The sequence below is a fragment of the Podarcis pityusensis genome (genome assembly GCF_964106645.2).
Source record: "Podarcis pityusensis genome assembly, chromosome: 15".
NCBI classification, from domain to species: Eukaryota; Metazoa; Chordata; class Lepidosauria; order Squamata; family Lacertidae; genus Podarcis; species Podarcis pityusensis.
The window spans coordinates 41980921-42008457 of record NC_138040.1 but is presented as its reverse complement, the minus strand read 5'-3'; the positions used below and the strand labels follow the sequence as shown (position 1 = coordinate 42008457).

General features: G+C 45.0%; 1 protein-coding gene and 1 long non-coding RNA gene across 2 annotated transcripts in view; one reads left to right on the top strand and one right to left on the bottom strand.

Moving 5' to 3' along the window:
• Positions 1-2037: 2037 nt before the first annotated feature.
• LOC308463896 lies at positions 2038-6885 on the bottom strand. The gene is made up of 2 exons (XR_013979799.1): positions 6477-6885; positions 2038-2350 (listed from the first exon to the last, which is right to left on the bottom strand). It is a non-coding gene; the product is annotated as an uncharacterized lncRNA (long non-coding RNA).
• Positions 6886-9686: 2801 nt separating this feature from the next.
• Positions 9687-27537, top strand: part of DOCK5 (dedicator of cytokinesis 5) — a 148170-nt gene continuing 130319 nt past the window's right edge. Inside the window, exon 1 of the mRNA XM_080982316.1 lies at positions 9687-9908. Within this exon, the coding sequence (XP_080838442.1) occupies positions 9866-9908 (43 nt within the window). The 5' untranslated portion in view covers positions 9687-9865. The remainder of the gene's footprint in view (positions 9909-27537) is intronic.

The following is a 27537-nucleotide window of genomic DNA, read 5'->3' as shown; positions in this document are numbered from 1 at the left end:
TTTTATAGCCAATCCCAACATATTTTGAGGATAACAATAACTCTTTCATGAGGGATAAGCCTGACCTCTAAATCAAATATGAGGCAGAAACACTTTTGGCAACAACTTGTAACAGCTGCAGTGGTGATAAACCTGAACCCTGTAGAGCACTGCCAACTTTTGGGTCAGTTTCAAGCAGCTGTGACTTTGGGGGTAGAGGATAAACATGAAATGAGTAACCTCCCCCCTCCCCAAGTTAGCTGCTGTTGTTAATTGCTTTTTAAATTTATCAGTTTTAATTTGTGTTTTCAACTGATAGTTTATGTTTTCAGATGTTATATTGATTTTGTATGTACCCCACTCTGAGACTGTGTAATGAAGGTTAGGTCATTAAACACATATAACAAATAATAAATAAATGCTAATTAATGGATGCCATGGAGATATTTGCTATCACAGCAAATTAGGGATGGAAAGCTGTGACACTCCGGATGTTGGACTACAACACCTATGATCCCCAACCACTGGCCATGCCGAATGGGCCAGATGGAATTGGAGTCTAACTCCAGCTTCCCTTTCCCTGCAGCTGACCACTGTCACTGCTGCCAAACACACCAATGCAAAAGAGGTATAGTTGCAGTCGTTGGTTGAAAAGTTGCAGCTGTAACAGGATGTGGCCCTTGGCCTGAAAAAAGACCCTCCTGTCACCCATTGTTGTTGTTGTTGTTTAGTCGTTTAGTTGTGTCCGCCTCTTCGTGACCCCCTGGACCAGAGCACGCCAGGCACTTCTGTCTTCCACTGTCTCCCGCAGTTTGGTCAGACTCATGTTTGTAACTTCGAGAACACTGTCCAACCATCTTGTCCTCTGTCATCCCCTTCTCCTTGTGCCCTCCACCTTTCCCAACATCAGGGTCTTTTCCAGGGAGTCTTCTCTTCTCATGAGGTGGCCAAAGTATTGGAGCCTCAGCTTCACGATCTGTCCTTCCAGTGAGCACTCAGGGCTAATTTCCTTAAGAATGGATGCGTTTGATCTTCTTGCAGTCCATGGGATTCTCAAGAGTCTCCTCCAGCACCATAATTCAAAAGTATCAATTCTTCGGCGATCAGCCTTCTTTATGGTCCAGCTCTCACTTCCATACATCACTACTGGGAAAACCATGGCTTTAACTATACGGACCTTTGTTGGCAAGGTGATGTCTCTGCTTTTTAAGTTGCTGTTTAGGTTTGCCATCGCCTTTCTCCCAAGGAGCAGGCGTCTTTTAATTTCGAGACTGCTGTCACCATCTGCAGTGATCATGGAGCCCAAGAAAGTAAATTCTCTCACTGCCTCCATTTCTTCCCCTTCTATTTGCCAGGAGGTGATGGACCAGTGGCCATGATCTTCGTTTTTTTGATGTTGAGCTTCAGACCATATTTTGCGCTCTCCTCTTTCACCCTCATTAAAAGGTTCTTTAATTCCTCCTCACTTTCTGCCATCAAGGTTGTGTCATCTGCATATCTGTCACCCATATCTTAAGTGTTTCCTAAGATGGAAACTGCAGTGATGAGAATTCTACCTGTTGAATGTCTGCCTGCCCTGCTTTTGCACAGGGCAGCAACATGAGTTTGTAGTAATGAATAAAGCTGAAAAAAAGACTAAGTTGTATTGATGAGTGCAATTAGGTTGAGGAGGCTGAGCCTTTTAGGTGCCTATTTCGTCCTGGGATTCAGCTACATTAGTAAAGAGACAACGAATCAAATCCGTTTTAAACATGCAACACCAGATGGCGCCAGAGAGCAGGAATTGTTTCTCATAGCAAGTTTTTTATTTTGTTAAAACGATATAATTTCTGACTTATTTATAGCGTTTCTTTCCTGTGTTTAGATCCACTCAAGGTTCCTAACACCTCTACCTCCTTGGAAGGTAATACTTGGCCTCAAAAACTTAGAACCTGAAGTTTGTGTCACAAAACATTCTTCATCTGGACCTGTTTGGTTGGTATTTTAAATCATATCCCATGATGGCATCACTTAATGGAGCTTCTGTATTTCCAGGCATTTATATTCAGGCCACGTTCATCCTTATTATGAAATAAAGCTTTATTTTCCTGCAAGCCTGGACTAAAGTCATAACTCTTCATGGGTGGGATGTAGATACAGAAAGGAATAAAGGAGGAAATATGGGCAGGGAACTGCCATTTCGTTGCAGAATTTGGCTCTTTATGACATGCTGCTGCTGCCTTGCTTCAGACATGAAGAATGACTAGAGCCCACAGATAATTCAACACTTGCATAGCTTGTCGTATGATCAGGCATTTGTCTTCACTAGGGAGAGAGAGGAACTATAATCTCTGACTCATATTCAGACCCTCTGTAGCTGTGCAGTGCAATTCTGCAGAAAAACAGAGACATTGTTTGTCATGATTTACAGTGCAAGCCTGACTGTTTCTGCTCGGAGGTAAATCATATTGAATTCAATGGGACTTAATCTCAAGCAAGTGGGGTTGGAATTGCATCCTCAGTTGCCTAATCATCTGCTGCTATGGGTGCAACATACCCACCAGTATTTTCTCATCAACATTTCATGGAAGCTCCCCTGCAGAAGGACCCATTTGTGTTAGGGTTGTGCACCAACCACAAGATTAGGTTTTAACTGTGATTTCACACTTTGGAAAACAATTTGACCCAGGGTTGGAAGCCAAACCCCAGTTCACAGAAATAAAGTAAAATGCTTCCCACATTTATTTGCACGTGTATCATTCCAAAGTGTGACTGTAAACAGGCTCCCCTTCAGATTTGGGGTGGTGGCAGCTCCCCTCCTATGTCGGAGGGTGCCAGTGAGCAGAGCTGAGCATCACCAGCTGAATCTGAGCAAACTGCTATTTTTATTTCCCACAATGCCTTTGAGTGATAAGTCAGGGGTTTGGGGTGGGTATTTAAATGTGAATCCCTCGGCTCCACCTGCCCAGAACTCACTGGGAGCACTGGAAATGTTTTTTAACGGCGGTCAGCAATGGTAACATAAGAAGCAGCCTTATACTGAGCTTTATGGGTACTTAATACCGAACTCGATGAACTAATGGTATATATTCTCTCTCTACATGGAGATGCTGGGGATTGACCCTGGGACCTTGCGCATGCAAAGCAGGAGCTCTACCACTGAGCTGCGGCCTCTGACTCTCCTAGGGCCCGGCCAGGGCGCTAAGATCCCAGCAGCTGCTCAGGGTTGCCGCAAGCTGACACCAGGCCGCTTGCAAAGAACTCCAGCTGCGATTTAACCTTGGCACGGTTGCCTCCACCACCAATGTTCTCAGCCGCTCAGCTTTTGAGATAATTAATCCACCTCTGCTAATAAGGCTTTTATGCTTCCATGTTTCATAAGAATGAAATGAATAGAGTTGGAAAAACCCACCAGAGTTCACTGAAGGTTGATGATACATTGGCTACAGGGCAAGCTTCCATGGACTAGAGACCACTTTGTCACTTAACTGTCCTTCAGAATTTTTGGGTTGTTAGTAGTTTCTGCACTCTCTGCTGCAGCCACAGGGGGGCATGAGAGTCATCTCTTCTGCCACTCCTCAAGCTGCCCAAAAAATTCTTGCAAGTTCCACTGGTCATAAATTGGCTTATTTTTGTGCATTTAAAAAGAGAGAGAAAATATTTGTTTGGTTAACAGCTGAACATGCGATAGGATGTGGAATCCCGACATTCCACATATCTAGGGATGAACACCAAGATTATATAGTAGGCTTCCCCAACCTGGTGCCCTCTAGACGTTGTTGGACTCTACTCTCATCATTCTTGGCCATTGACCATACTGACTGGAACTGGTGGGAGTTAGTCTGGAGGAGGACCTCTCCTCACAGGTGAGGCAGTGCATCTTCATGTCTAAAAAAATGACGGTGTTCAGACACAAATTGGGAGACATATTTGTTTGCCTTTGGGGCATGGATGTCAACTGAAATTTCAGCAGTTGGTATTGCTTTGTGATTTTAGCTTTAGAAATGTATTTTTAAAGAATGTTTTTATTGCATAGATTGTATTTTTATGCAGAGCATTGCCCTGGGGTTCCCATGGGAGGAAGGGCAATATAGAAATAAATTAAATTATGTTGTGACGCAGAATGGTCACTTTATTTAGCACTGACTTCCACTAATACTTTGTGCTTACAGGAGTCTGGCTTTGCAGCTTCTTGCTCATTCTTACGCTGTGCTCTGGAAGGATGTGACCCCCTGGTAAAATCACAATGTAATTATAGCATACTCTACAACATTCCTCAAATGAAAATAGGGACATTTCTCACTCCCCACCCCTGCAACTGACCCTCCTCGACCCCACATTTTTGTCACACACCCCTTGAGCATTTCTCACACAGCTGCACCAACAGGACACACACCTCCACCCTCCGGAGAAAACCCATTGATTCTGATTTAATTTTCTTCTTTGGTAGAATTACAAAAACACACATCAACAAATAAATTTTAGAAAGGGGCAAGCTTAGATGTGGATGCACAAAGCCTTGGTTTGTGCTCTGCTCCGCCTTCCTTCCTGCCCAGGGCAGCCCTGCCCTGCCTGCCCCCCAGAACCGGTGCGTCACGTGAGGCTGAGGCTGGGTCTCGATGGCAGCAGTGGCCCCTCCCCACCACTGAGAACAAGCACTGGCTCCTCCTCCTCCTCCTCCAGTTCGGTGGTGGCAGCCCTGGCAGGGGAAACAGGGGCATTCCAGCATCATATCAGAAGCTGGGGTGGCTTTTGTAATTTCAGAACTGTCCCCGGAAAATAGGGACACTTGGAACAGTTGTAGTTTCCCCCAAAGAATCTTGGCAACTGCAGTTTGGAGAAAGATCTGAATGTGTGTCAAAGGTACAGTTGTGGATGTGACCTAACAAAATCCTAATCTACTGATTACTTTTATTATAACACTCTCCTTTTATATTTATTTTCTAGCAAAGTTTGTGGCTTTGCTTTTGATGTTTGGTCTTTTTGAAGATAGACTCCCTACCACCTTTTGAGTCTATGGTTCTAAAACGCTCACTACAAAAGAACAACTGCTATAGCTGTTTGCTTGTTTTAAATTACTTTCTGCTGAGTTGCCTTTCCATTTGCTTGAACACTTTTAAACTGGAGTGGGGAATTTATTCCAGTTGGCGGGTCCAATCCAGACCCCCCCCCCCCCCGCAAAAGCACTATCATGCAACTTTAAAATTCATGGCTTCCCTGCAAATTTTCTCAGGTCTGTGCAAATTTTGCAAGCATTTCCCTTCCCTTTTTTTTATTTATCTCATAAAATGTATACACTGCTCGATGGGGGGGGATGACAACTCAAAACCGTTTACAAAAAAAGATAAAACTATAAAAATTATCACTACAGCAGTAATTTAAAGTCTACAAAAAGTGTTAACACAACCACAGATTGAAACAAATTAAAACTCACATCAACTTTCTATATATCTAGGCAGGCTTGTTTAAACAAAAATGTTTCCAGCAGGCACCGAAAAGAATACAGTGACAGTGTCTGTTAGGTATCAATAGGCAAGGAGTTCCAAAGTGTAAGGGCTGCCACACTAAATGATGGCGCACTTACAAATGCGGATGCAGGAATTACGTGACACCCGCAGTAGTGCCAATTCCACTGATCACAGTGGTTGAGTGGGCAAATATGGGGTAAGGCGATCTCATAGGTAAACTGGTCCCAAGTTGTTAAGAAACACCTTGAACTTGGCTCAGTAGCAAATTGGCAACCAGTGCAGATCTCTGAGCACTGGTGATTTATGCCGACCTTTACCAATGCGCTCTTCCCCATAGGCATTTTTGTATCCCTTGCTTGGCTGGAGAACAGCACCACACAATGCCAGAGTCCTTCTCATTGGTCGGCCTACTTTGTTCTGGCAAAGGAGTAAGGGACGGAACATAGGAATTACAACCTATTTTGAACTCTTCATTAAACTACACTGGTCTGGACATGCTGCATTTTGTTTTTGGCTTTTTAAAGAAAGCCTTTTATGTATATTTGACTCAAGTACAGCCAGCCAGCACACAAAGTATGCTCAGGGCAGCTTTGGAGAAGAAGCATAAGGCAGAATTGCAGCAAAAAGTTGGCCTGTTTGAATAGAAACTGGGCGTATCATTGCAGGATCCCAGCCAGAACAGGGTGACTAACACCTTGTGCATGCAAGGAACCCTTGAGGTGCATTTTCCCAACACTGCTGACCAGGTGTTGGTTAGCACTCCTACCTTTAAAGGTGCAGTGCATATTTGTTGAAAGAATCCTAAGAGCGTTTCTTCAGAAGGAAGGCCAGATCTACTCATGCAGTGAAATAGAGTTGGGGCCAAATCCTGGTAATGTGGATGCTGCAGAGGTTAGGAAGCTCATTCTTGAAAGCTTCTCTGCAAGGACAAAAGTAACACAGCGAGGAATGAGCTAAGCTGGAGTGTGTCCCCTGCTTTGTGTGTCTATTTATAATGTGAAGGGAGGTTTTTATTGTTCTTGAGTAGCATTCAAAACTGGCATCCCTCACCTGCAGCCTGAAGTGGTACAACTTTATCGCAGGATTCTAGCACTTGATCGTGTCTTGAATTTGATTCTACATGTCTTGATTAAGTCTAAGAGTGAGCTACAAGATAAGCAGGAGGAGGCAGGAGAATTCTGGAACGTACCATTAGGCTGTAGAGGAACAATCATTTGTTTGACTCTTCCAGCCCCAGGACAACTGAGCATGCTCAGTGGGCACATCATGCTCGCTGACAGCAAGAATTAAAAGAAAACAGGAAAGAATGCAGGATGAAGACTGGGATAGGCTGGCTGTAACCCTGAACAGGAACATTCCACACTGCAACATTTTGTTACAGGTTCCACTTGTATTCACTAAAATGCACAACTATGTTCGGCTTAGTGAGGGGGATATGGAAGCTTCTGCTGGTTGTGGGGAAGCCTGCCTGGAAACAGAGCGGCACCAGGCAGCAAAAAGGCTGGCGACAGCATTTTAGGGCATGACTTGAATGTCGCCATCATGGGTCCTTCAGGGTAAAGCATTTCCCTCCTCTTTAAAGCGCTGGCCCATGTTTATTCATCGCTAGCAAGGCAGGGATCGCAAGGGATGGATGCATCCCTTGGGATGTGAATTTCAGTTGTCCAAGCTTCTTAAGAATGTTCCAGTCTTAAATTCTGTTCTTCACAATCTGTTTTTTTTTTTTTTCAAAAACAAAAAAGCAAATCATCACGAAAATACACCAGCAGTTCAATGTGCATTTCACCACATATTTCGTGTGCAGTTTGGACTAATAAACAATTTCAGCAAGCAACTTCCCACCATATAATGAATTTTTGTATGCTATTTTCAAAACTATAGGTGTTGTTCTGCACACCTTCCCCTAGCTGACGCATTTTTGTAAGCATTATACTTGGCTGCAGAACTGGATTACAAAATTTAGAGATGTGTAGATTTTGAGCCATGTCTCAGTTTGCATATTGTTTTGAAAATTTGATGGGTCCGCCTTTAAATGCAAACTGAATGAATTTCTCCCTAACCCCTGTCTGTGACCCAAGACCTGCATTTGGGATCCCATTTCTTTTTCCTCCTTCTTTTACCAGATATTTGTTGGGTTGTATTATCTTCATCATCATCATTATTATTTTATTACCTGCCCTTCACCCTGAGGTCCCAGGGTAGGTTATAACAGTTTAAAATACAGTAGTACTTTGGGTTAAGTACTTAATTCATTCCGGAGGTCTGTTCTTAACCTGAAACTGTTCTTAACCTGAAGAACCACTTTAACTAATGAGGCCTCCTGCTACTGCTGCGCCGCCAGAGCACAATTTCTGTTCTCATCCTGAAGCAAAGTTCTTAACCTGAAGCAATATTTCTGGGTTAGCGGAGTCTGTAACCTGAAGCGTATGTAACCTGAGGTACCACTGTACAGTCTAACATAGTGTTAAAACTAACAAAAAAAACCCAGTCACAGAAAAATAGGGTGGATCCTGATTTGGTGGCAGCGGAGGGGCTATCAGGAGATTGATAGCGTTGCCATATTTCAAGAGGTTAAAAAAAAGCTTTTTTAGGGCAATCGCCTGATAGCACCTCAGCTGCCACAGAGCCAGAAACTACCACTGATTGCAAAATATACTGAAGAGAGTGTAAAATATGTTGCTCTCCTAGGCCAAGTATCATGTTGCTAAAATCAAATGCTCCTCCACCCTCCAATTCATTTATTTAGAAGGTATATGGTTTCTAAGAATCTATTCTCTTGAATTTATGCCTCTCAGCTTAACAGTTGGATTGTGCATATCAATCGCTGTGCAGAAATTAGACCAGGATCCTCTGGTAGATATTTAGGTGATTGGCAGTAGATCAGTAAGGATTTCCGACTCCCAATTGTTTAAAAATTGCAACTGCAAAATGACTTCTTTAGCCTAACTTAGGCAGCTGAAATGAGGAAAGCTGGGGCAACTCCGTCAGATGGGTGGGATACTATTATTAATTATTATTATTATGGCTGGATTTTCTTCTCTTTAGAAGAGGAAAAGAAGCAGTAGACCACACAGAACTATCATTCTTTCTCTCTCCTGCTCTCACCAGCAAGGCTAGGCCCTTCTTCCCTTCACAGTTTGCTTGTTTTCCTTTTCCCTCCTCACCCATCTTTCCTTACTTGTTGGGTATTTTTATACTGTAAGCCTGAGGGAAGGGGCTGCATTATTTCTGTGGATTTGCAAGCTGCTCTGTGAGAGCTTTTCCAGCTAAAATCCTTTGTCTAAGAAAGACTGTGAGTATTTATAGGACGAATGTGAAACTGACGCTCCCTTGTTATTTTTACTATTGGATGCTGAATGCTGTTTATGTAATCTTGTTATATATGTATTGGAATATGGTCTTTTGTATGTTGTCGTGTTGCTATTGCATTGCCATGTTATTATAAGATGGTTTTTGTAGTGTTTGTTTGAAAAGCATTCTTGTTTTTGTAGTGTTTGAAATGCATTCCTCTTTGTTGCAAGCCACTATGGGCATGACAGAAGCACAAATAAAAGGGCACAAATATGGGCACAAATAAAAGGAATGAATAAGCAAAACTACCCCACACAGGCAGAGGGTTACAGTGCAATCCCACCCTTATCTATTCATGCATTGTAAAGGTCTGCTCAGAAGTGAGCCCCACTGAGTTCCATGGGGCTTATTCCCAAGTACGTTGGTAAAGAGCTGAAGGCATGTAACACACAGCTGCCACCCTAAGGGCCAAACTAGACCTGACCCCATCCAAGCCATTAGCGGCTGCATGAATGAGGTTTCCCCCCCTTTTCTTTTAAAAGTGAATCGAAGTCAGGCTGATCCAGATGGGGAGGGGGCTTTCACCCTTTGCCCCCCTGCCATTTGCAAACTCCCTTCCTTGGAAGTCCTGGAACCGCAGCCTTTGCCGGGAACGCAGGTAAGGCTGCTCTCCTCACCAGCGCTTTCCCGGGAGTAAGTCCACTTGCGAAGCTGAGTGCCGGGATGCTTTTCCCCAGGACTGGGATCCCGAGGAAGCCCCCGGGGGGGGTGGAGGCTGCCCTCCCGTCGCCCGCCCTTCCCCGTGGCGGGCAGCAGGGCGGAGCAGGTGATCCCTCCCGGCGAGTTCCCGCCCCTGCGCTCTGACTCGGCGGCGGCGGCGGCGCTGCTGCTGCTGCTGCTGCTGCTGCTGCACCCTCGGGCCGCCCGGGCGGAGCAGCGCAGGAAAGTTCCGCAGTTCAGCGGCGGAGAGGGCAGCGCCGCGGGCCGGATCCCGCCCCTGAGCTGAGCATGGCGGCGGCGGCGGCGGAGCCGGGAGCCGCGCAGGCCGGAGGGGGCTGACCTGGAGCGCCTGCGGGCTGGAAGCACCGAGCGCGGAAGAGGCAGAGAGCGAGAGAGCGAGCGGGGAGGGGATCCCTCCCAGCCCAGGCATGGCCCGCTGGATCCCGACCAAGCGCGAGAAGTACGGCGTCGGTGAGTGATCGCAGGCAGAGGGATTCCTCTCCCCCCACCCCCGCCCCTCACTGGACTTGCGGTTCCCACGTGCAACAACACGCGTGCCGCCTGCCTCTTCTTCCTTGGCCCGGGTCGTGGGGACGCGCCCAGCACCATCTGAATTAACCCTCTGCTTGCTTGCTGAGTTTCCTTCCTAGCACTATTCCCCGCTCTCCTCGCCCTGGATAAAGTCCATCCTACGGCAGAGCTGCCCCCCGCCCCCCCCCCGTCTTAGATCAGATAACACCCTCGTTTGTGTGAATGGTTACATTTTCCGGCGCGGGTCGGCTCAAAAACACCCCCCATTGAGTTCAATGGGCCTTACTCCCAGAGGGAGCGTGTGTAGGATTGCAAAGCGTTTGGGGAAATGTTAACTCCCCCATAGCTCTTGAACTCGGGAGGAATAAATCTTTCTTCTTCCTTCTCTCTCCAGTCTCCACACCCCCCTCTTCTTCTTTGAAAGTTTCTGGAGGAGAGCATTCAAGATCCTTTAAGCTGATTGGTTACCCATTAACACCTTTTTCTGATCTGTCATCCCGCCTGGATGGGGAGAGAGAGGCGGGTGGATTCCCTCTGCTCCACACCCAAAGGGACCTCTGATTCAGGCTGCGGAGGGTTGTAAATGTGGAATAAGGAAGCATTGCTCTGTGTGAATTGACGTGGGGGGGCGGGGGGGGGGCGTAAGGCTGCATGTTCTGACAAAGGTCACTCTCTGCTTTGATGGTCTGCTTATGGGGCTTTTCCATAGAAGTCATCCTTCCCAAGTTAAACTGTCTTGGAACCAGGGCTCTTTTTTCAGCCGGGACTCACCAGAACTCAGTTCTGGCTCCTCTCAGGTGGGGGCCAGTGCCATTAAAAGAGAACAAGGGAGGCCTTCATGGTGAGTTCCGGCACCTCTTTTTCGAGAAAAATGGCACTGCTTGGAACAGGCATCCAGCAATCTTTTTCAGATCTGGGATTTGCCTTATTCTTATTCTTAATAATAATAATAATAATAATACCTTTTCCCTCAAAGCAGCTTACAGATAAAATAAGAGCAGCTAAAAACATAAGGGAGAAATCATTAAAAACAATCAAACATTAATAGAGTTTAAAATGTATACAGCACATGTATAAATGCACACACACACACACACACACACAATTTCTTAGAAACTTACAATCACAACAAAATTGGCACTGCGCCAGCCCTCTCATTAAAAGTAGACGTCCACCTGTGTGCCCATTTCTGTATATCTCTATTTCTACCAGTGCTTCTCAAACTTGGGTCTCCAGCTGATGTTGGACTAATCTGCTCCCCCATCATCTCTGACCACTGGTCCTGCTAGCTAGGGATGATGGGAGTTGTAGTCCAGCAACAACTGCGGAAATACTGATTTGTACATTATATTTATGTGCTCTTGTGACTAACCCTCAGTCAGGCTGTGATGCCTAGTGGTGAGTCTTTTATGCCCGGTGAAGACTAATGCCTGTGGGTCCCCACATGTTGTTGGACTCCAACTCCCATCATCCCTTCATCCCTGTGCTGGCTGGGGCTGGTGGGAGTTGCAGTCCAACATTGTGACCCAGAAGTGTTTTCCTCTATTCTCAATGGTGTAAGAGTTGGTTGAGGTTGCTCAGTGAGGCGCTTTGTATGTGCTCAGAGACACTTCACACGTTCTCGTGCAGAGTGCTTAACTGAAAACAGGTAGTGGGACTAAGCGGGGCCCTGACCAAAATCAAGTCCTGTTCGTGTTCGCTGGGTCTTGGGGGTTAGAGCACTGGATTTAGACTGGAGAGACTTGAGTTCAAATGCTGGCCTGGCCACAAAGCTTGCTAGGTGAAGCTGGCCTGGTCTGCCTCACAGGGTTGTTGTAATAATTGTAAAAGGGTGAGGGGGAGAGTTATGTATGGTTCCTTGATGTTCTGTGGAAAGCTGGAATAAAAATGCAACCTCTTCCCCAATGCCTCTTCCAATCTTCCCCCAAAGATTGCTGCTCTCATGTCACTGCAAAATGGCATCCTTTTGTTTCAGCTTTCAGTTTTATTCCATGCTTCCAGCACTGTGTTTTCCTTTGACTCCCCCTTTTTTGCCTTTTAAGCCCCCACCAGGGTGCCATCAGGGCAGAAATCCAGGCTGGCACTTGGCAAGAAGGAGGTCCATGGCCCCCATGCAGTATGGATGGCCCAACCCATTTTGATATGAGTGAAGTCATAAAACCATGAGGTTTGAGGCCTAGTTACCAATCAACACCTAGGCTAGAGGTTCCCCAAACCTTTTTATAAATGGTTTTCTTTTCAGTTCTGTTCTGGTCACCTTATCTCAGAAAGGATGTCTTTGAGCTGGGAAAGCTGGAGAAAAGGGCAAGCAAAACAGACCTGTGAGTTGGAGCGCCTTACCTAGAAGGAGAGGCTGAAGGAGCCTTCCCCATCCTGGTGCCTTTCAGCTGTTCTCTTCTACAGCTCCCACCAGCCCCAGCCAGCAAGGCTGGGAGTTGTGGTCCTAAATGTCTGGCGGGCACCAGGTTGCAGGAGGGTGGGCAGAAACATTGACAGAAGGGAAGATTCATAAGTGAGTTTAAAAGAAAAGAAAAAGACAAGAAGGAGCTGCAACAAAATGTTGCAGCGTGAAGGTCTCCCTATTCAGTATTCCAGCTTACAGTATTCCCTTCCATTGCCTCCCTGGCTTCCTGTCCTTGCTCCTTTAAAGTACTTTAGTACAGTCGTACCTTGGAAGTCAAATGGAATCCGTTCCGGAAGTCCGTTCAACTTCCAAAATGTTAGAAAAACAAAGCGCAGCTTCTGATTGGCTGCAGGAAGTTTCTGCAACCAATGAGAAGCCGCGGAAGGCCTGGCGGACATTCGGGTTCAAAAAGAACGTTTGCAAACCGGAAGAGTCACTTCCAGGTTTGCAGTATTCGGGATTCAAAATGTCTGAGTTCTGAGGCGTTTGGGATCCAAGGTATGACTGTATTAAGTAAATTTAATACTGAACTTTTAGTCCCAACTGCACAGTTACCTCTCCCTCTTATAAGTTTTTTTTTTATTATTTCTGGGTTCCCTGAAGTCTACTGAAGCCTCCCTCTTTTGTGTGTGAATAGTACCATTTTGGCTATATAACCAGCAGTGCTCACAACCTGAATGTAGGCAATAGATGGACTTGGGATGTTGCTGGAACTTTGAGGCATAAAGAAATAAATCTTTATGAACAATGTAGGGCATTCAGTTTGATGCCTTTGATTGGGAGTTAGACAAATTCATAGTGGGCAAGTCTGTCAGTCCATGGAAGCTAAGCAGAACCTCCAAGGACAGAGGCAGTGTACCTCTGAATATCATGTGGTGAACTATAGCAAGTAGGTGCGTTGCCTTCATGTTCTGCTTATGGGCTTTGCAAAAGTGTTTGGGTGGCCATTGCCGGAAATTGAATGCTGGCCTAGATGGGCCACCCATCTTGATCCAGCCAAGGACTCTGAATATGTTCAGGTTCTCATTGAGAAGAGAAAGGCAAGAAATCTTGCTGCATACTTGTCTGCCCTGCCAGGATCAACTGGAGTCAAGGGGTGCTTGTTGGTTGTCCTTGATTGCTGGCTTTCTCTTTCTTTCTGGTGGAACAGAAGAGTGAAATTCCTTAACTGCCCACTGGAACTCCAAGCAAGATTCCAGTGTCTTCCTACCCCTATGATGATGTGAGATGTTGTGCTTTGGAAACCCCTGGACTTTACCTTCTCTCTCTGCTGGGGACACTGAAGGAATTTGATCTTTGCGATACAAATTGTACTAATGCCCAGATTAGAACATAGCAGTCTGTCTGATTCTGCACTGTTCTGAGCGGTGTGTTGCAGTTCTTGTCTCAAAACTATCAACTGTATAATGTTTTTAAGAATGTGGCCTGTAAGATAAAATACAATGCGAAACATTGAGGTGTTTTATTATTTTGACATAGTTGGTTGTATCCAACTAACTTCTACTTAGAGTAAACCGTAAATTAGCCAAGTCCGTTGAATTAAGTGGGTTTGCTCCTGGAATGATTAACGTTTGACACAACCCAATGTTTTGAAATACAATATATTCAAAATATGTATTTAAATGCAAACTTTTGTGCAGATAATGTAGAAAAAGGACAGAACATACTTAGGGCTGATCACTTAGGGCTGGTGAAAGTGACATGAGCTGGAACCGTACTCAGGCTGCAGTTGTACTCTCTGACCTGGGAGTAAGCCCCATTGAATTCAGTAGGACTTACGGTTAGAAATGTGCTGTTGTGCATCCTTGCTCTGCAAGACCAGTTTCTCGGTACAGGATTGCACTTGGCTTCCCTGCAGGTAAAAGATCTGTTGCCTCTCTTTGCTTCTTACTTGGTTGGGCCCGAATTGCACATGTCAGTGCCAGAGCAGATCATTGGGATGTATCACCAGCCAAACACTGTGAGATGGGGATGCAACACACACACACACACACACACACACACACACGGGCAAGGATGAGTGCTGTCTCCCTGCTTTGCATTGCTCATTAGCCTCCCCAGCCCCCAGCCCCTTCCCCTCCGATTTCTCCTCTGAGCTCTGGTGTGCATCCAGCTGATCTCACCACTCCTTCATCCCCCCCCACCCCGCCTGATTCTCCACGCTCCTTCACCCATCCACTCAATTTCAAGCCCGGGCCAGAGTTACTTGTCCCTGCCACTGGGCGCAGAGATACTCGGGAGCGCTGGCAGCTTCACTCGCAGTATGCCACCAGGTGAAGCTGCTATTGCACTCTGGCCATCATACCAGTCCAGAGTGATGTATTAGTACATTGCCCAGGCCTACTCAGTGCCCAGGAAAGCTATGGGCTATGTAATCTGAACAACTGATGCACATCTCCTCACATATATGCTTGTTTGGCATAAGTCTCTGTGCTTGTGGCTGCCATTATGGTTAGGGCAACAAACGGTGCAGAATGCAAAACATTTCATGTCCTGACCGGCATGATTCATTCTCATCTCTCCTTATAGTTCCTGATATTTCTCCAGGCCCAGCCTGCACATTATCAAGCTTATCTCTTCAGCCATAAGAACTAGAAACTTTAAGAAGAAAAGAACTTTAAGAAGAAACTTTAAGAAGAAAAAGGGCCACAGAGTCTCAGAATGTTGAATTCTGTTGCAGGACACCAACTTCTACAAGCACATATGTGGACAAGATGTGTCCAGACGTTTGCTGGACTATGCAAACTCTGGTCCCTGAGCAAGTGGAGGGACGCAAGAAAAATATCTCTTGCAGACCTTCCCACTCAGCATGGGGAAAGGTTGAGGGCTGAAGGTCTGGGGTAATGTGTCTGGGCACATTGGGGTGGGGGTTGTGTGTGCACGTCTGCCCCACCAACCTACGATACACAATTTGTGTATTTAGGCAGTCACCTGAACACAGCTATGGTGTGCAGACCTCCATGATGTTACTCTTTCTAACTTCTCTAGATGTATTTTATTTTTCGATTCAGAAGCTGCTTGGAATATAGTGGTACCTCGGGTTACATACACTTCAGGTTACAGATGCTTCAGGTTACAGACTCCACTAACCCAGAAATAGTACCTCGGGTTAAGAACTTTGCTTCAGGATGAGAACAGAAATCGTGCTTCAGCGGCGCGGCGGCAGCAGGAGGCCCCATTAGCTAAAGTGGTGCTTCAGGTTAAGAACAGTTTCAGGTTAAGAACAGACCTCCGGAACGAATTAAGTACTTAACCCAAAGTACTACTGTATTTTAAACTGTTATAACCTACCCTGGGACCTCAGGGTGAAGGGCAGGTAATAAAATGATGATGATGATGATGATGATGATACAACCCAACAAATATCTGGTAAAAGAAGGAGGAAAAAGAAATGGGATCCCAAATGCAGGTTTGTGTTAAAGGCAGGTCTTGGGTCACAGACAGGGGTGAGGGAGAAATTCATTCAGTTTGCATTTAAAGGCGGACCCATCAAATTTTCAAAACAATATGCAAACTGAGACATGGCTCAAAATCTACACATCTCTAATTTTGTAATCCAGTTCTGCAGCCAAGCATAATGCTTACAAAAATGCGTCAGCTAGGGGAAGGTGTGCAGAACAGACCTCCAGAACGAATTAAGTACTTAACTCGAGGTACCACTGTACTTCCTCAAAGTGGATATAATGGACTGAACAGGCTGCTTCTAATCCTTCGTGCCTTGACTGAGCATCCTAGCATTCTTTATTCTAATGGCAGTCTGCATGGCCCCACACCAATGTTTTATAAAACATTTTTTAAAAAGCACTTCCCTTCCTTTTGCCTTCACAGGCACGCTTTTGACCCTCTTTTGTGGAATCTTTGGGTTCTCCCACATCTTGATCTATGAGTTCCTCTTCTCACATTAGTCATACATACATGGATGTTTTCATGTACACATAACTCACTTCCCCATGTGTGGTCTCTTCTTCCTTAATGTCGCTTGGTGTCCCCCCACCGCAGTGGTCTCCTCTATCAGTTTGAGGGAGGCTCCGGGCATCCTTTGCATCCACTACAGAACCTCCCACGTTCAGCCTCCAGCAAGCAGCTCCATTGAGAAAGAAGAAGTGGGACCTGCCACAAAATGTTGCAGCATGCCGTGCTGCTTTTCAGTGGTCCAGGCATCTCATGCGATTCTCTCTTTCCCCACACTCCTGCCCCACAGTCAGTTTCCATTCTTTGGCCACTGAGCATGCCCAGATATAATCAATTTTGGGGTCCCCCACCCTCCATTTGGCTTTTGTTTCATTTTGTTGGTGGGTTATATGATGTCTCCTGACAATGTTTCCCACAGTTTCCAGTCTATTCCCAACATCAGTTTTCTTTCCCCACAAAAAAACCAGTTTCGGGTTTTGTTTTGTTTTTTGAAGTGGGTTTGCTGCACAATAGCACCATATTCACTTTAATAGCACAGCCTTAATTTGCTGATTGCAATTGAATCCCACTTGCAAAATATTAACAGTCTAGGAGCATCCCATATCACTTGATGAGTTATCACCAGATGATATAATGTTGAATACATAAACTGATTCCACTGGAAAGCGTGGCATATTTGTGGAATTTCACACATTCGTGGATGCTCCAGGCGTTGTGATTAATCCGAATGCATGCATCCTTGCTAAGAGCATAATGTATAGAATCGTAGAGTTGGTCATTTAGTCCAGCCCCCTGCAATGCAGGAATTTCAGCTCGATCCTTCATGACGGATGGCCATCCAACCTCTGCCTCAGACCCCGGAGATCCATTGTCAGTCAGATGGCAGTGCTGGCCTAGACAGACAAAGAACCTGGCCTGGTGTAAAGCAGCATCCTACATTTTACATTTTGTACTTCGGCACAGATATCAAGAGTACAGAATAAGCACATTTGAAAGTGCCTTGGGTCGATTCCAAAGGGTATATGTGCCTGACGTTTGGTGCATTTCCTTTTAAAAAGCTCAGAGGGAGAAACCAAAGGTTGACATGGCAGGATTGGAGAACCTCAGGCCCAGGGGGCCAATGTGGCCCTTGCCCCCTCTATCTGGCCGCCAAGGCTCTCGTCCAAAGCACCCTCCCCAGGTCTTACATCTCGCTGGTTCCACCTTGAACTCTTGTTGTGTGTTTCTGCCTGCCTGGAATGGATGCTTGTCTTGATGGAGGATAGAACAGTATGATTGAGAGTGAAAATGAGCCTACTTTAAAAATGTGAAATTCACATTTGTTTCTCTGCCCGCTTTTGCCATCCACCGCTGGCATTGGAAGGTTGCCCAGAAGGAAATGCCCTTGAGGATCTACTTCTGTGTAATTTAGAGGCACACATAAAATTCTGCACATGTGCACCCTTCAGACACAGACAGGGCTAGAGAAGTGGTGGGGTGTTTTGTGGTGTGTGTGTTCTTCAGGACAGAATGTAAAATGAAGACCATGGAGAATTGAAAATCATACATGCACTTGCCCAACTTCCTTGCAGATACAAAGAGCCTTCAGAAACCAGGAGCAACACAAATAGCCCTTCCCAAGCTTGTTTATAAGTACTTCTATGGATGGAGCTTTTTCCAAGAGAGATGCTCAGATAGCCTCTACATAAAGCTGCTATGCTGGTAAAAATCATTTTATTAATTGGAAGGGCTGTAGCCTAAAGGAAGAGCATGTGTCCTGCATGCAGAAGGTCCACAGCATCTCCAGCTAGGGCTGCAGGTGCTCCCCTCCCCCGCTCAAAACCCTAGAGAGCTGCTGCCAGCCAGTGTAGACAATACTGAACTAGATGGAACAACTGTCTTACTTGGAATAAGGTAGCTTCCTATGTTTGCAATTTGATTACAGGGTACCTTTGCAAAAAGAAGTATTCGATAATATGTATGTTGAATGTCAATAACTGAAATTGACAAGGATTACGGTGCAACATGGGGAGTTCATTAGCACCTCCTGGGGCACTGTGATGTTATCTGGGTTCTGTAATCCTTTGTGGTGTGAATTCCTGTGGGGTCTGAGAGACCTTTTTCTTTCAGCTCAAAGCTCGCTGGATGCAAAAATAATAAAATCCAAAAGTACTGAGCAGTTAATTGTAGCATAAGCATAAAGCAGCCTATTGTGCTGTTTAAAAAATTTCAGTATGTTGTGGGCATTTATACCACACTTCCTGGGATGCGCCATGTCTCCCTGCCCTGTTATTTACTTTAATTGGGGTCTAACTAACCCCAGTGCCCTTTTAGTAAAACATTCATTTTAAAAAATGCTGTGGAAGGAAGGTTTGAAACATGGTTGAACATTGCATCAGGCTATTAGGAGTGGCGTTGGCTGGAGAGAAAATGTTGACATGTCTTTATACTCATTTGGGGTCACTTGTGGTTCCAAATGCATAGGAAAGCAAATGGTTAAACCCTGCAGTTAAATTTGCTTTTCCAGCAGTTTGTCCAACAGCACCCAGGCATCCTGGCTGACGAACAAAGCAGTTTCATTTTCTTTGAACCCTTGTCAATTCCAGAGGGTTGGCATGTGGGTGTTATTGACTTGGTATCAGTTCCTAACTTGTTTACAACATACATATGACATGCAACATTGTCTTATCTAAATGCGACCGCCCCACCTCCTTCCAATGGGTGTGTTAAGGCGGCACATGCTGAACTTTGTTTTTTCTGTAGTTGGAGATGACTCATTTGGAAGAGATGGCTTTGTTCTATGGATGTAGCTTCACTGGAGGGCATGTGAGTTGCAAGTACAAGTTGCTGAAACTACTGTTGTAGGAGTCTTAGGACCAGCGGTGGATGCTGGCAGGACAGGACTTTGGGGCAGAGGTCTGGAGCCCCCTCAGCAGAATAACCAGCCCCCCCCCCCATCAGCAGGGGTAGCTTAGCATCTGCTACTCAGGCAGGTTCGAGGTTCTTGTATTGCTTTACAAAGTCCTGAACTACTTGGGTCCAGGAAGCCTCAGGGATTATATTCTAGCTTGATCACTAAGTTCATCTGCAGGAGCATCTTTAATTATTCCCAGAGGTGGTGAGTCCCGTTTGACAACAATGAGAAACAGAGCCTTCAGTGTCATCAGCCCAGTCCTGTGGAACACCCTGCCACTAGAGATTCAGCAGGCACTTTCTGTACCAACTTTGAAACACTTGCTGTAAACTTTTCTCTTCCACCAGGCCTGTGCAGGCAATCCCCCACAATAGTTTGTTGATGTTTGTTCTTAATTTATTTTGCTTTTAACTTGTTTTTATCTTTATGATTTTATTGTTTGGTTTTATGTTTTGATATTGTTGTAAACTGCTGTGATATATTTATTACAATATGGAGGGATATAAATATTTTTATAAACAAATAAGCACATTTTGAAGTCGGTGCAGGAATGCACATAACCATCTGAAAAGGATTCAGGTAATGTAGCCGTTTTGGTCTGTTGAATTAAATAACAATGATGAAAGATTAAAAAAAATATACAGTGGTACCTCTGGATGCGAATGTAATCCGTTCCGGAGCCCCGTTCGCATCCTGAAGCGAACGTAAGATGCGACTGCACGTCTGCGCATGCACGGGTTGCGTCTCGCAACTTCCGTGCATGCATGTGATGTCATTTTGAGCATCTGTGCATGTGCGAGCGGTGAAACCCGGAAGTAACACGCTCCGTTACTTCTGGGTCGCCGCGGAGCGCAACCCAAAAATATTTAAGCTGAAACGTATTCATCCCGAGGTATGACTGTATTGAAAGATGTTCCAGTAGCACCTTAAAGCTCAACTAAGTATAAGCTTTCTAGGTATGAGCCTGGATCTTCCCCTCATGAGGGCTAGTAACTGGGGGGGGGGCGGGATATGTGTGGGGGGGGGGTAAGGATTTACTTGACTAGTGAACTACATGCCAGTTTCTGATTTTCCAGGGTTTGAAATAGAATTGACACATCAAACCACTGATAAAATACTGGAGAGTAAACTTAATATATGACTTTTAAAATAGATTGCTCTTTAAGCAGTGGGAGCAGGCAATAAAGCTAGGAATATGGCTAGCTGCAGAGTAATGTATGTGAAGAAGGATGCAAGCAGAGTCAAGGACATTTATTTTAGCAATGGAAGTGGGAAAACCTCTTGCCTGGACATTTTTATAAAGTTACTGCAGAACAGGTTAAGTGTATGTGAAGGTGTTAATTTTGTTTAAATGCAATGCTGCAATTGATATTGTCCCCATTAGAATTATGACCAGTGAGCCTCGTGCCCTAAACTCTTGTTTCATTGCTGTTGGTTTGAGTTTGCAAAGGTCTCTGTGCATTTGTGGGCTGGTCGCCTCCAGGGATTTGGCAGTGTGTAGCCCAAGTACTGTATTGGGCAATATGCAGTTAAATTGGATTGTACTGTCTCATGCAATCAGCTCTCATGAAACATCACAGAGTTTTTGTGATCAAATATACTCATCACACAATTAATTCTAAATGATTTGTTTGGCACAGAACACCAGAGGGACTGTTCTCTGTTTTTAGTACATTAATTTATTCTCTAGACTTTATTTAGATTGTCAACAACAACAACAGAATTTATATACTGCTCTATACCTGGAGGTCTCAGCGGTTTCATGTAGATGAAACAAATTTGAAAATGTGTAATGTTTTTTCTTTCCTTTTCACTTTGAACATAAAATGTTTTAACTTAGCACCCACTTTAACCCAAACATGAATTTGGGAACCTATTTCTTATCTTCCCCACCCCCTTGTATTTTTGTGCTGGTAGTGCGGCTGCTGTAGCCCACTTTAGGCCACAGCCGATAGCAGATCCTAACCCATTGTTCAAAACTCAGTGATTTAGCCTATATCACGATACTGGTTATAGTTATTAAATTTAGAAGTATAAATGCCTCACAGTGCAATGCGGTACATGTCTGTTCAAAAGTAAGCCCCATTGAATTGACTGGGGCTTAAAAGGTAAAGGGACCCTTGACCATTAGGTCCAGTCGTGACCGACTTGTGTTGCGGTGCTTCCAGAGCAGCGCATGGAAACGCCATTTACCTTCTCGCCGGAGTGGTACCTATTTATCTACTTGCACTTTGACGTGCTTTTGAACTGCTAGGTTGGCAGGAGCAGGGACCGAGCAACGGGAGCTCACCCCCTTGAGGGGATTCGAACTGCCGACCTTCTGATCGGCAAGTCCTAGACTCTGTGGTTTAACCCACAGCGCCACCCACTGAGTGGGGCTTATTCCCAGCTTAATGAGCATATAGGATTGTAGCCTCAGTTTTGTTCAGGGAATAATTGCACATCTACCCAGTATTCAAGATAGAACAGCCTGCTGCTGCCAAGTACATCTGGGTAATTTGCTGTTTAGGGGAAAATAATATAGTTCTCTAATGTGACAGTGTGACATGACTGCATACATGCTGCAAACAAAGATCTGTTTTTCAAGCTGTCCATTTGGACTAAACTACATGTTAGCATGTAGATACTGCACAGGGGCACAGGGTTGGCAGAGGGGATATTTTTCTGAAACAAAGCTTGCAGAGAAAGGAAGTATAACTCTTCCTTGTCTATCATGATCAGAACTAAAATACTGTATCCCTAATGCTTGGGGGGGCAGATATTGTCATTGGGCCAAATACACATTTCCTTCTGATATATTGTGAGGCACCTATGCCGTTTTATTTTTGGGTTGATGGTTTATTCAGTCTCCTGATTACATAATGATGGATGCCCTAAAATAAACTCGTCTGCATTGCTTTAAAATAACATGCACACTCTTCCTGTAATTTTACTAACCCAAGCATGCCGTTTCAGCCTTGGTTTTCTTACAGGCTGCCGGCCTTAACTGCCTTCTCTGCTTCTTCTGGGATGCAGACTTATAATTTCCCAGTAGTCTCAAAAAAGCAACTAAGAATGAGATCTTCAGTTTGCATATAATCCTCCGTAAGTGTGCCGGAATAAAAATGTATTTACCAGTTGGGAATGTTAGTGCCAGGCAAGCCTCCTTGAGAGAGTGTTCCTCCTTGAGAGAGCCTCCTCTTTGATTGTTGCCCACTTCACCTGTAACAAGGAGAGAATGGTTACCTAAGAGCACAGGTGGGAGAAGGCATCCCTCCTGGAACAATGGAAAGGCAATTTCTTTGGAATCTCTAGATAGCCCCATGAATACTATTTCCACACATCATGTATTCCATTTGCACTATAAATCAGGACGAGGAATGGCCATTGGACAGCAATGGTGATACTGGGACTTGGAACTGGGCCTACTAGCCATAGCAAGATTGGCAGCGGATTTTCAGCAGTTAGAGATTGTTTTCTGTTCCATCCTGTTTCAGTCGCATGAAGCACCATTTCCATTCCACTGCAATTCAGGTTCTTCAAAAATAGTGTTATTCAGGACTTCCGGGGTGGCGCCATCGGCAATGGCGGACTCCCTCTGAACTGGAGGGACTAGCTCCGTGCGAAACGGGTTTTTTCCGCTACGGCGAAGCGGGGGATCCTTTTAAAAATCACAGGCAGATGAAGCCTGTGACCATGGGACTCGGCGGGCACCCTTAGCGCCCCCCCAACCCGCAAAGGAACCCACTAACGGGCTCCGAAGCGAAGAGGGGGAAGCGGCGCGGTGCTGTGAGTCAACTGCTATTTCCGTGGAGCGAAGCCGCATAGCCGTTGCCGGAGAGCGCTGCCTTTTTCCCGGGACAATTTGGCTTCTAAAATAAGCACCCGTGAGTACTTAAACTTTGAACAAATTGGACTTTAAATAAGGATTTGCGAGCAGAAAGGAATTGGATTTAAAAATTTACTTCAATTTGGTACTGAAACGGGAAGGTCTAAACAGGAAGTCAGCCTCCCGTTTCTTTGTAGACAGAATAAAGCAAAGACAACATAAACTAGAGCTCAGAAAATCGCTTCTAAAGGATCGGCTTTCATCATTTAAAATTCTCGAACCCCCCCTTCGACAGCAGGAGAAGAAGGGGGATCTTTTTCAGACTGTTTAAACCTGCAGAAGTGAGTTTAAAGTAAAGTAACTTTCCACCGTCCTGATCCTGGAGCGGGGTGTCAGGACTGACGTTTGAAGCTCATTGACCAGAGACAAATGTTTTTGACAGATAGCTAAAAGAAGAGAAACATAGTGATTCCACTGTTTCCTTTCGCATTTTAAAGGAACAGATATTGACAAAATATCTCAAAAAAGAAACTTTGTTGCAAGAACAATTAGAAGCTTTCCCCCTAGAGGGAGACTGGGAAACTGTAACTAATTCCAGGGAGCTTGCAGCTGTCACAGATTACAATTGTGGGAAAAGGCTTGTGACCTTGTAGGACAATGTATTCAGAAGCTCTGTTGTGTGCTCTCTGTAAAATAAATGCTCTATTGGAACAGTTAACCGAGAAGACGGATTTGATGACTAATGCGGTCAGAATTTTTGAACAGGCAGTGGGAAAATATATGGAGCCCACCCAGGAATTAAATCAGGAGTGTGCCCTGACAGAACAGATGAGAGAAGAGGATGTTGCGGAATCTTGGGCGCCAGAGATGGAGGGAGCTGCGGCCCAGCAGGAACATGAGCTTTTGGATTTGACAAATGAACTTGGAAAAAGCCAGATTAGGAAAGATAAAGTTTGGACTGATTTGGAAATGGGGGGTTGGATAGACCCCCCTATGCAGGGATGTTTGGACTTTCCGGGTCTGGCAATGGGCCGCGAGATGTTTGGAGCTGTGGGGGCTCTCAATTTTGGAGGGATTCTGAAACATGCTTTTAAATACTACATGGAGTTTAGTCTGGACTATGAAAAAGGGGCTGATTTGTTGAAAAGGGTCAAAAATATTACCAAGCTGGAGTTCCCACGAGTGAAAGGTGAATATGAAGAAGAGCTGCGGAAGGGACATGGAAGGGACTTAAGGGCCTCGGATATAAGGTTACCAGGTTAATGCGCTAGATCGATGGGATAAAAAGGACTGACAAAACCCGGGACCAGGAGGAAGGGACGCTGGATGAAGATTGGATTGTTTCTATTTCTTTTTTTATTATTACTAGGATTGTTTTGTAAAATTGATGACTGTTAGAAAAATGTTGGAACGAAATTACTTGGCTCTAGCAAAAATGTTTAAAATAAGATTTAAGTTTTAAGGTTTTTTATAAGATAAGATGAAAATAGATTAAGGTAATGTAATGACAGAATATTATGAAATATGGAAAGGATTTGCTGCGATAATTAATAACTGGGATACAAAAAAAGGGAGGAGGAGGAGGTCAAAGAAAGAAGGTAATGAAAGTTGAAGATTTGAGAATGTTGGTTTTATTTTTATATGTTTGTGGTGTATTTTTGTTTTTTGAATTTGTATTGTTGGATGTGGTTTGTTTTCTTTTTCTCTTTTTTGTTTCTTTCTTTTTTCTTTCTCTGCTTTGTCTTTTTCTGTAATTTTAAAAATTTTCAATAAATATCATTTAAAAACAAAAAACAAAAATAGTGTTATTCAGCTTTCTGTTTGCTGTGGCCAAATCTGATAATGTAATTAATCACACTGTGATATGATTCCATATCATTCCCTTCAAGGGCAGGTGTGTGAGAGAAGCTTCATCAGTAGTATCCTGAAAAAAAGACCAACAGTGTATTGCAGACTGGGGGAGCCCATAGGGGTGGAGAATGACAGCCAATAACAGTTATTCACCTGCCTGATTACTGTTCCTGTTTGCAGGTGGGCATATGAGCTAATTGAATTTACAGTACACTTTCCCATTTCAGTAGAACTTTCTGACATTCTTACCCCCAGTGTATCCTTTACTCCCTCCCTTTGGGTAATATAACTATCAATATATTTGGAACAGGTGGTACTAATTCTGTACAGGGCCTCGTCCTCTAGCAGGTCCAGAGTGGTCAGATACCTCTCCACTGGAAGTGTCATTCATTCATTCCTTCTAATTCTGGAGTTCAAGCAGTGAGTACAGTTGCTTATGGAGTCCAAGCAGCATCACACCCACACAAGAGAGAAGCAGAACCACTCTGGGGGTGGGTGACCTGATGATTTGTAGAACTACAAGCAATCTTTAGGAAAAAGAACTCTCAAGAGCAGTCAATAAATGCCCCCAGCACCCCAGTGAAGGCAGACCATGGCTATAGTCTTCTTCTTTGGCGATCACTTGTAGCCAAGTAAGATCGTCTTCCATAAACACGGTTTTAACAATGAGTCCGTAATTTGGGTTGGGTTTTTGGAAGATGCCTGTGCGTGGATTTATTTTATGTGTGTAGATCAGTGCACGCTGACCAATGCACAGTCTTCGCAGTAGGACTCTGTTCCGATGGCATGAAGTAGTCACAACAAACTGGTAGATTCCAATCTGCTGCAGCCTTCATCCTCCTTCACAGCCTTTGTAACATACCGCTTGTTATCATCTGCCTGTTCTGCCGTTGAGGACTTCTTGGATCATTCTTTGTCTGGCTCCTTCCCTTTGACCTCACCGCCTTGGGTGACCCTGCTGGCAGCCCGAGATTCCTGACGGCTTCGCTCACAAGGGTCATCGGAACATGCAGGCCCACTCACCACGACAAGGTGATGATCCAGCGAGTGGGCATGGCTATAGTAAAAAGGTAAAGGGGCCCCTGACCATTAGGTCCAGTCGTGACCGACTCTGGGGTTGCGGCGCTCATCTCGCTTTACTGGCTGAGGGAGCCGGCGTACAGCTTCCGGGTCATGTGGCCATCATGACTAAGCCGCTTCTGGCGAACCAGAGCAGCGCACGGAAACGCCGTTTACCTTCCCACCGGAGCGGTACCTATTTATCTACTTGCAGATTGACGTGCTTTCGAACTGCTAGGTTGGCAGGAGATGGCTATAGTATGCCACCATTAATAGTAGTAAAGTGACTGTTCTTTTCTGGATATTTTTTTGGGGGGGGGGCTTTCTGCTGCATGACACCATATTTATTCAGCTAGTGTTCTGGAATACTTTAAAAAAGCAACCACCACTTTTTATTCTATTGCAAAAAAACCCTCCACACTTTGTGAAATCTTTGGAATGAATCCTCAATCTTTTCATTTGGGTGACATGTGTAGAAACATGCTTCCGGTTTCTGTGTGGAGGGGTTAGGGGTTGGTGGGTGTGGTGTGAGAGACATCTGTTTTGTGCCACTTCCCCTGACTGGTGCCAGCTGTCAGTTTGTGAACTCAGTTCAGAGGAGAGAGATGGCAGATGGAGAGACACGATGGCACGGACCCAAGTCCTGCCCATAACAACAGTCATTAGCTGCAGATAGAATTTCAACACAGTAACCAGGTTTGCCATAGCTCAGGCAAACATGTAGAACTTCTTCTAATCTCCCATACTCCCACAAGATTAGAATTCCGGCTAATAGGCATTGCATTTTTCTTTAAAGCTGCAAAAGGGCTACCCCTCTGCACATTACTGACTACAAGACATGAATGTGCGTAGGGTCTGCCTACATCTATGGAACATTAGTCAAATTGGAGAACAACCTGCCATTAGTGTTGAAAGGAAAACCCCACACTCACTCTGTCTAATACAAGTGGCATTTGACCAAAGGTTGCATCAGACAGCAACCATGCCACTATAAATGGTGGATAAATGGACTCTCAGAAGGTGTTGGGAGTCTACTTCGCTGGAGGTTTCTAAACAGTGGTTGGGAGGCCACCTGTCAGGGATGCTTTAGCTGGGATTCCTGCATTGAAGGGGTTGGACTAGATGACCCTTGGGATCCCCTCCAAATCCACATTTCTGTGATTCTATGGTAAGTGCAGAAATGCCCTAACTGTAGGCAGGAGGGGATGGAAACTGAGGTGGGGGCCAGGGAACTGAGTTGGGCAGGTATACTGAAGAGCAGTGTGGCACACTACAACATTTTGTGGCACGTCCCCTTTTTTGTACTTAGTTCCTGTGTTGTGTTCAGTATAGAGAGTGCAGTAGTTGCCTCAGTGATGCAAGACAGGAGAGTGGAGGGAATGTGCATTAGCAGGAGAAGTAGAATATTGTCTAAGGCAGCCTTTGCCAACCTGGTGCCCTCCAGATGTTCTGGGTGACAGCATCCACCAGCCTTTCCCCATATAAGCCTACCTGGACCCTGCAGTCATCATCTGAGGTGCTTCTTTGGGTGCCTCCTCCATGAGAAGTCTGGAAGGTGGCAACACATGGAAATTTTCTGCGGTGGCTCCTCATTTGTGGAACGCTCTTCCCAGGGAGGTTCACCTGGTGCCTTCAGGTGAAA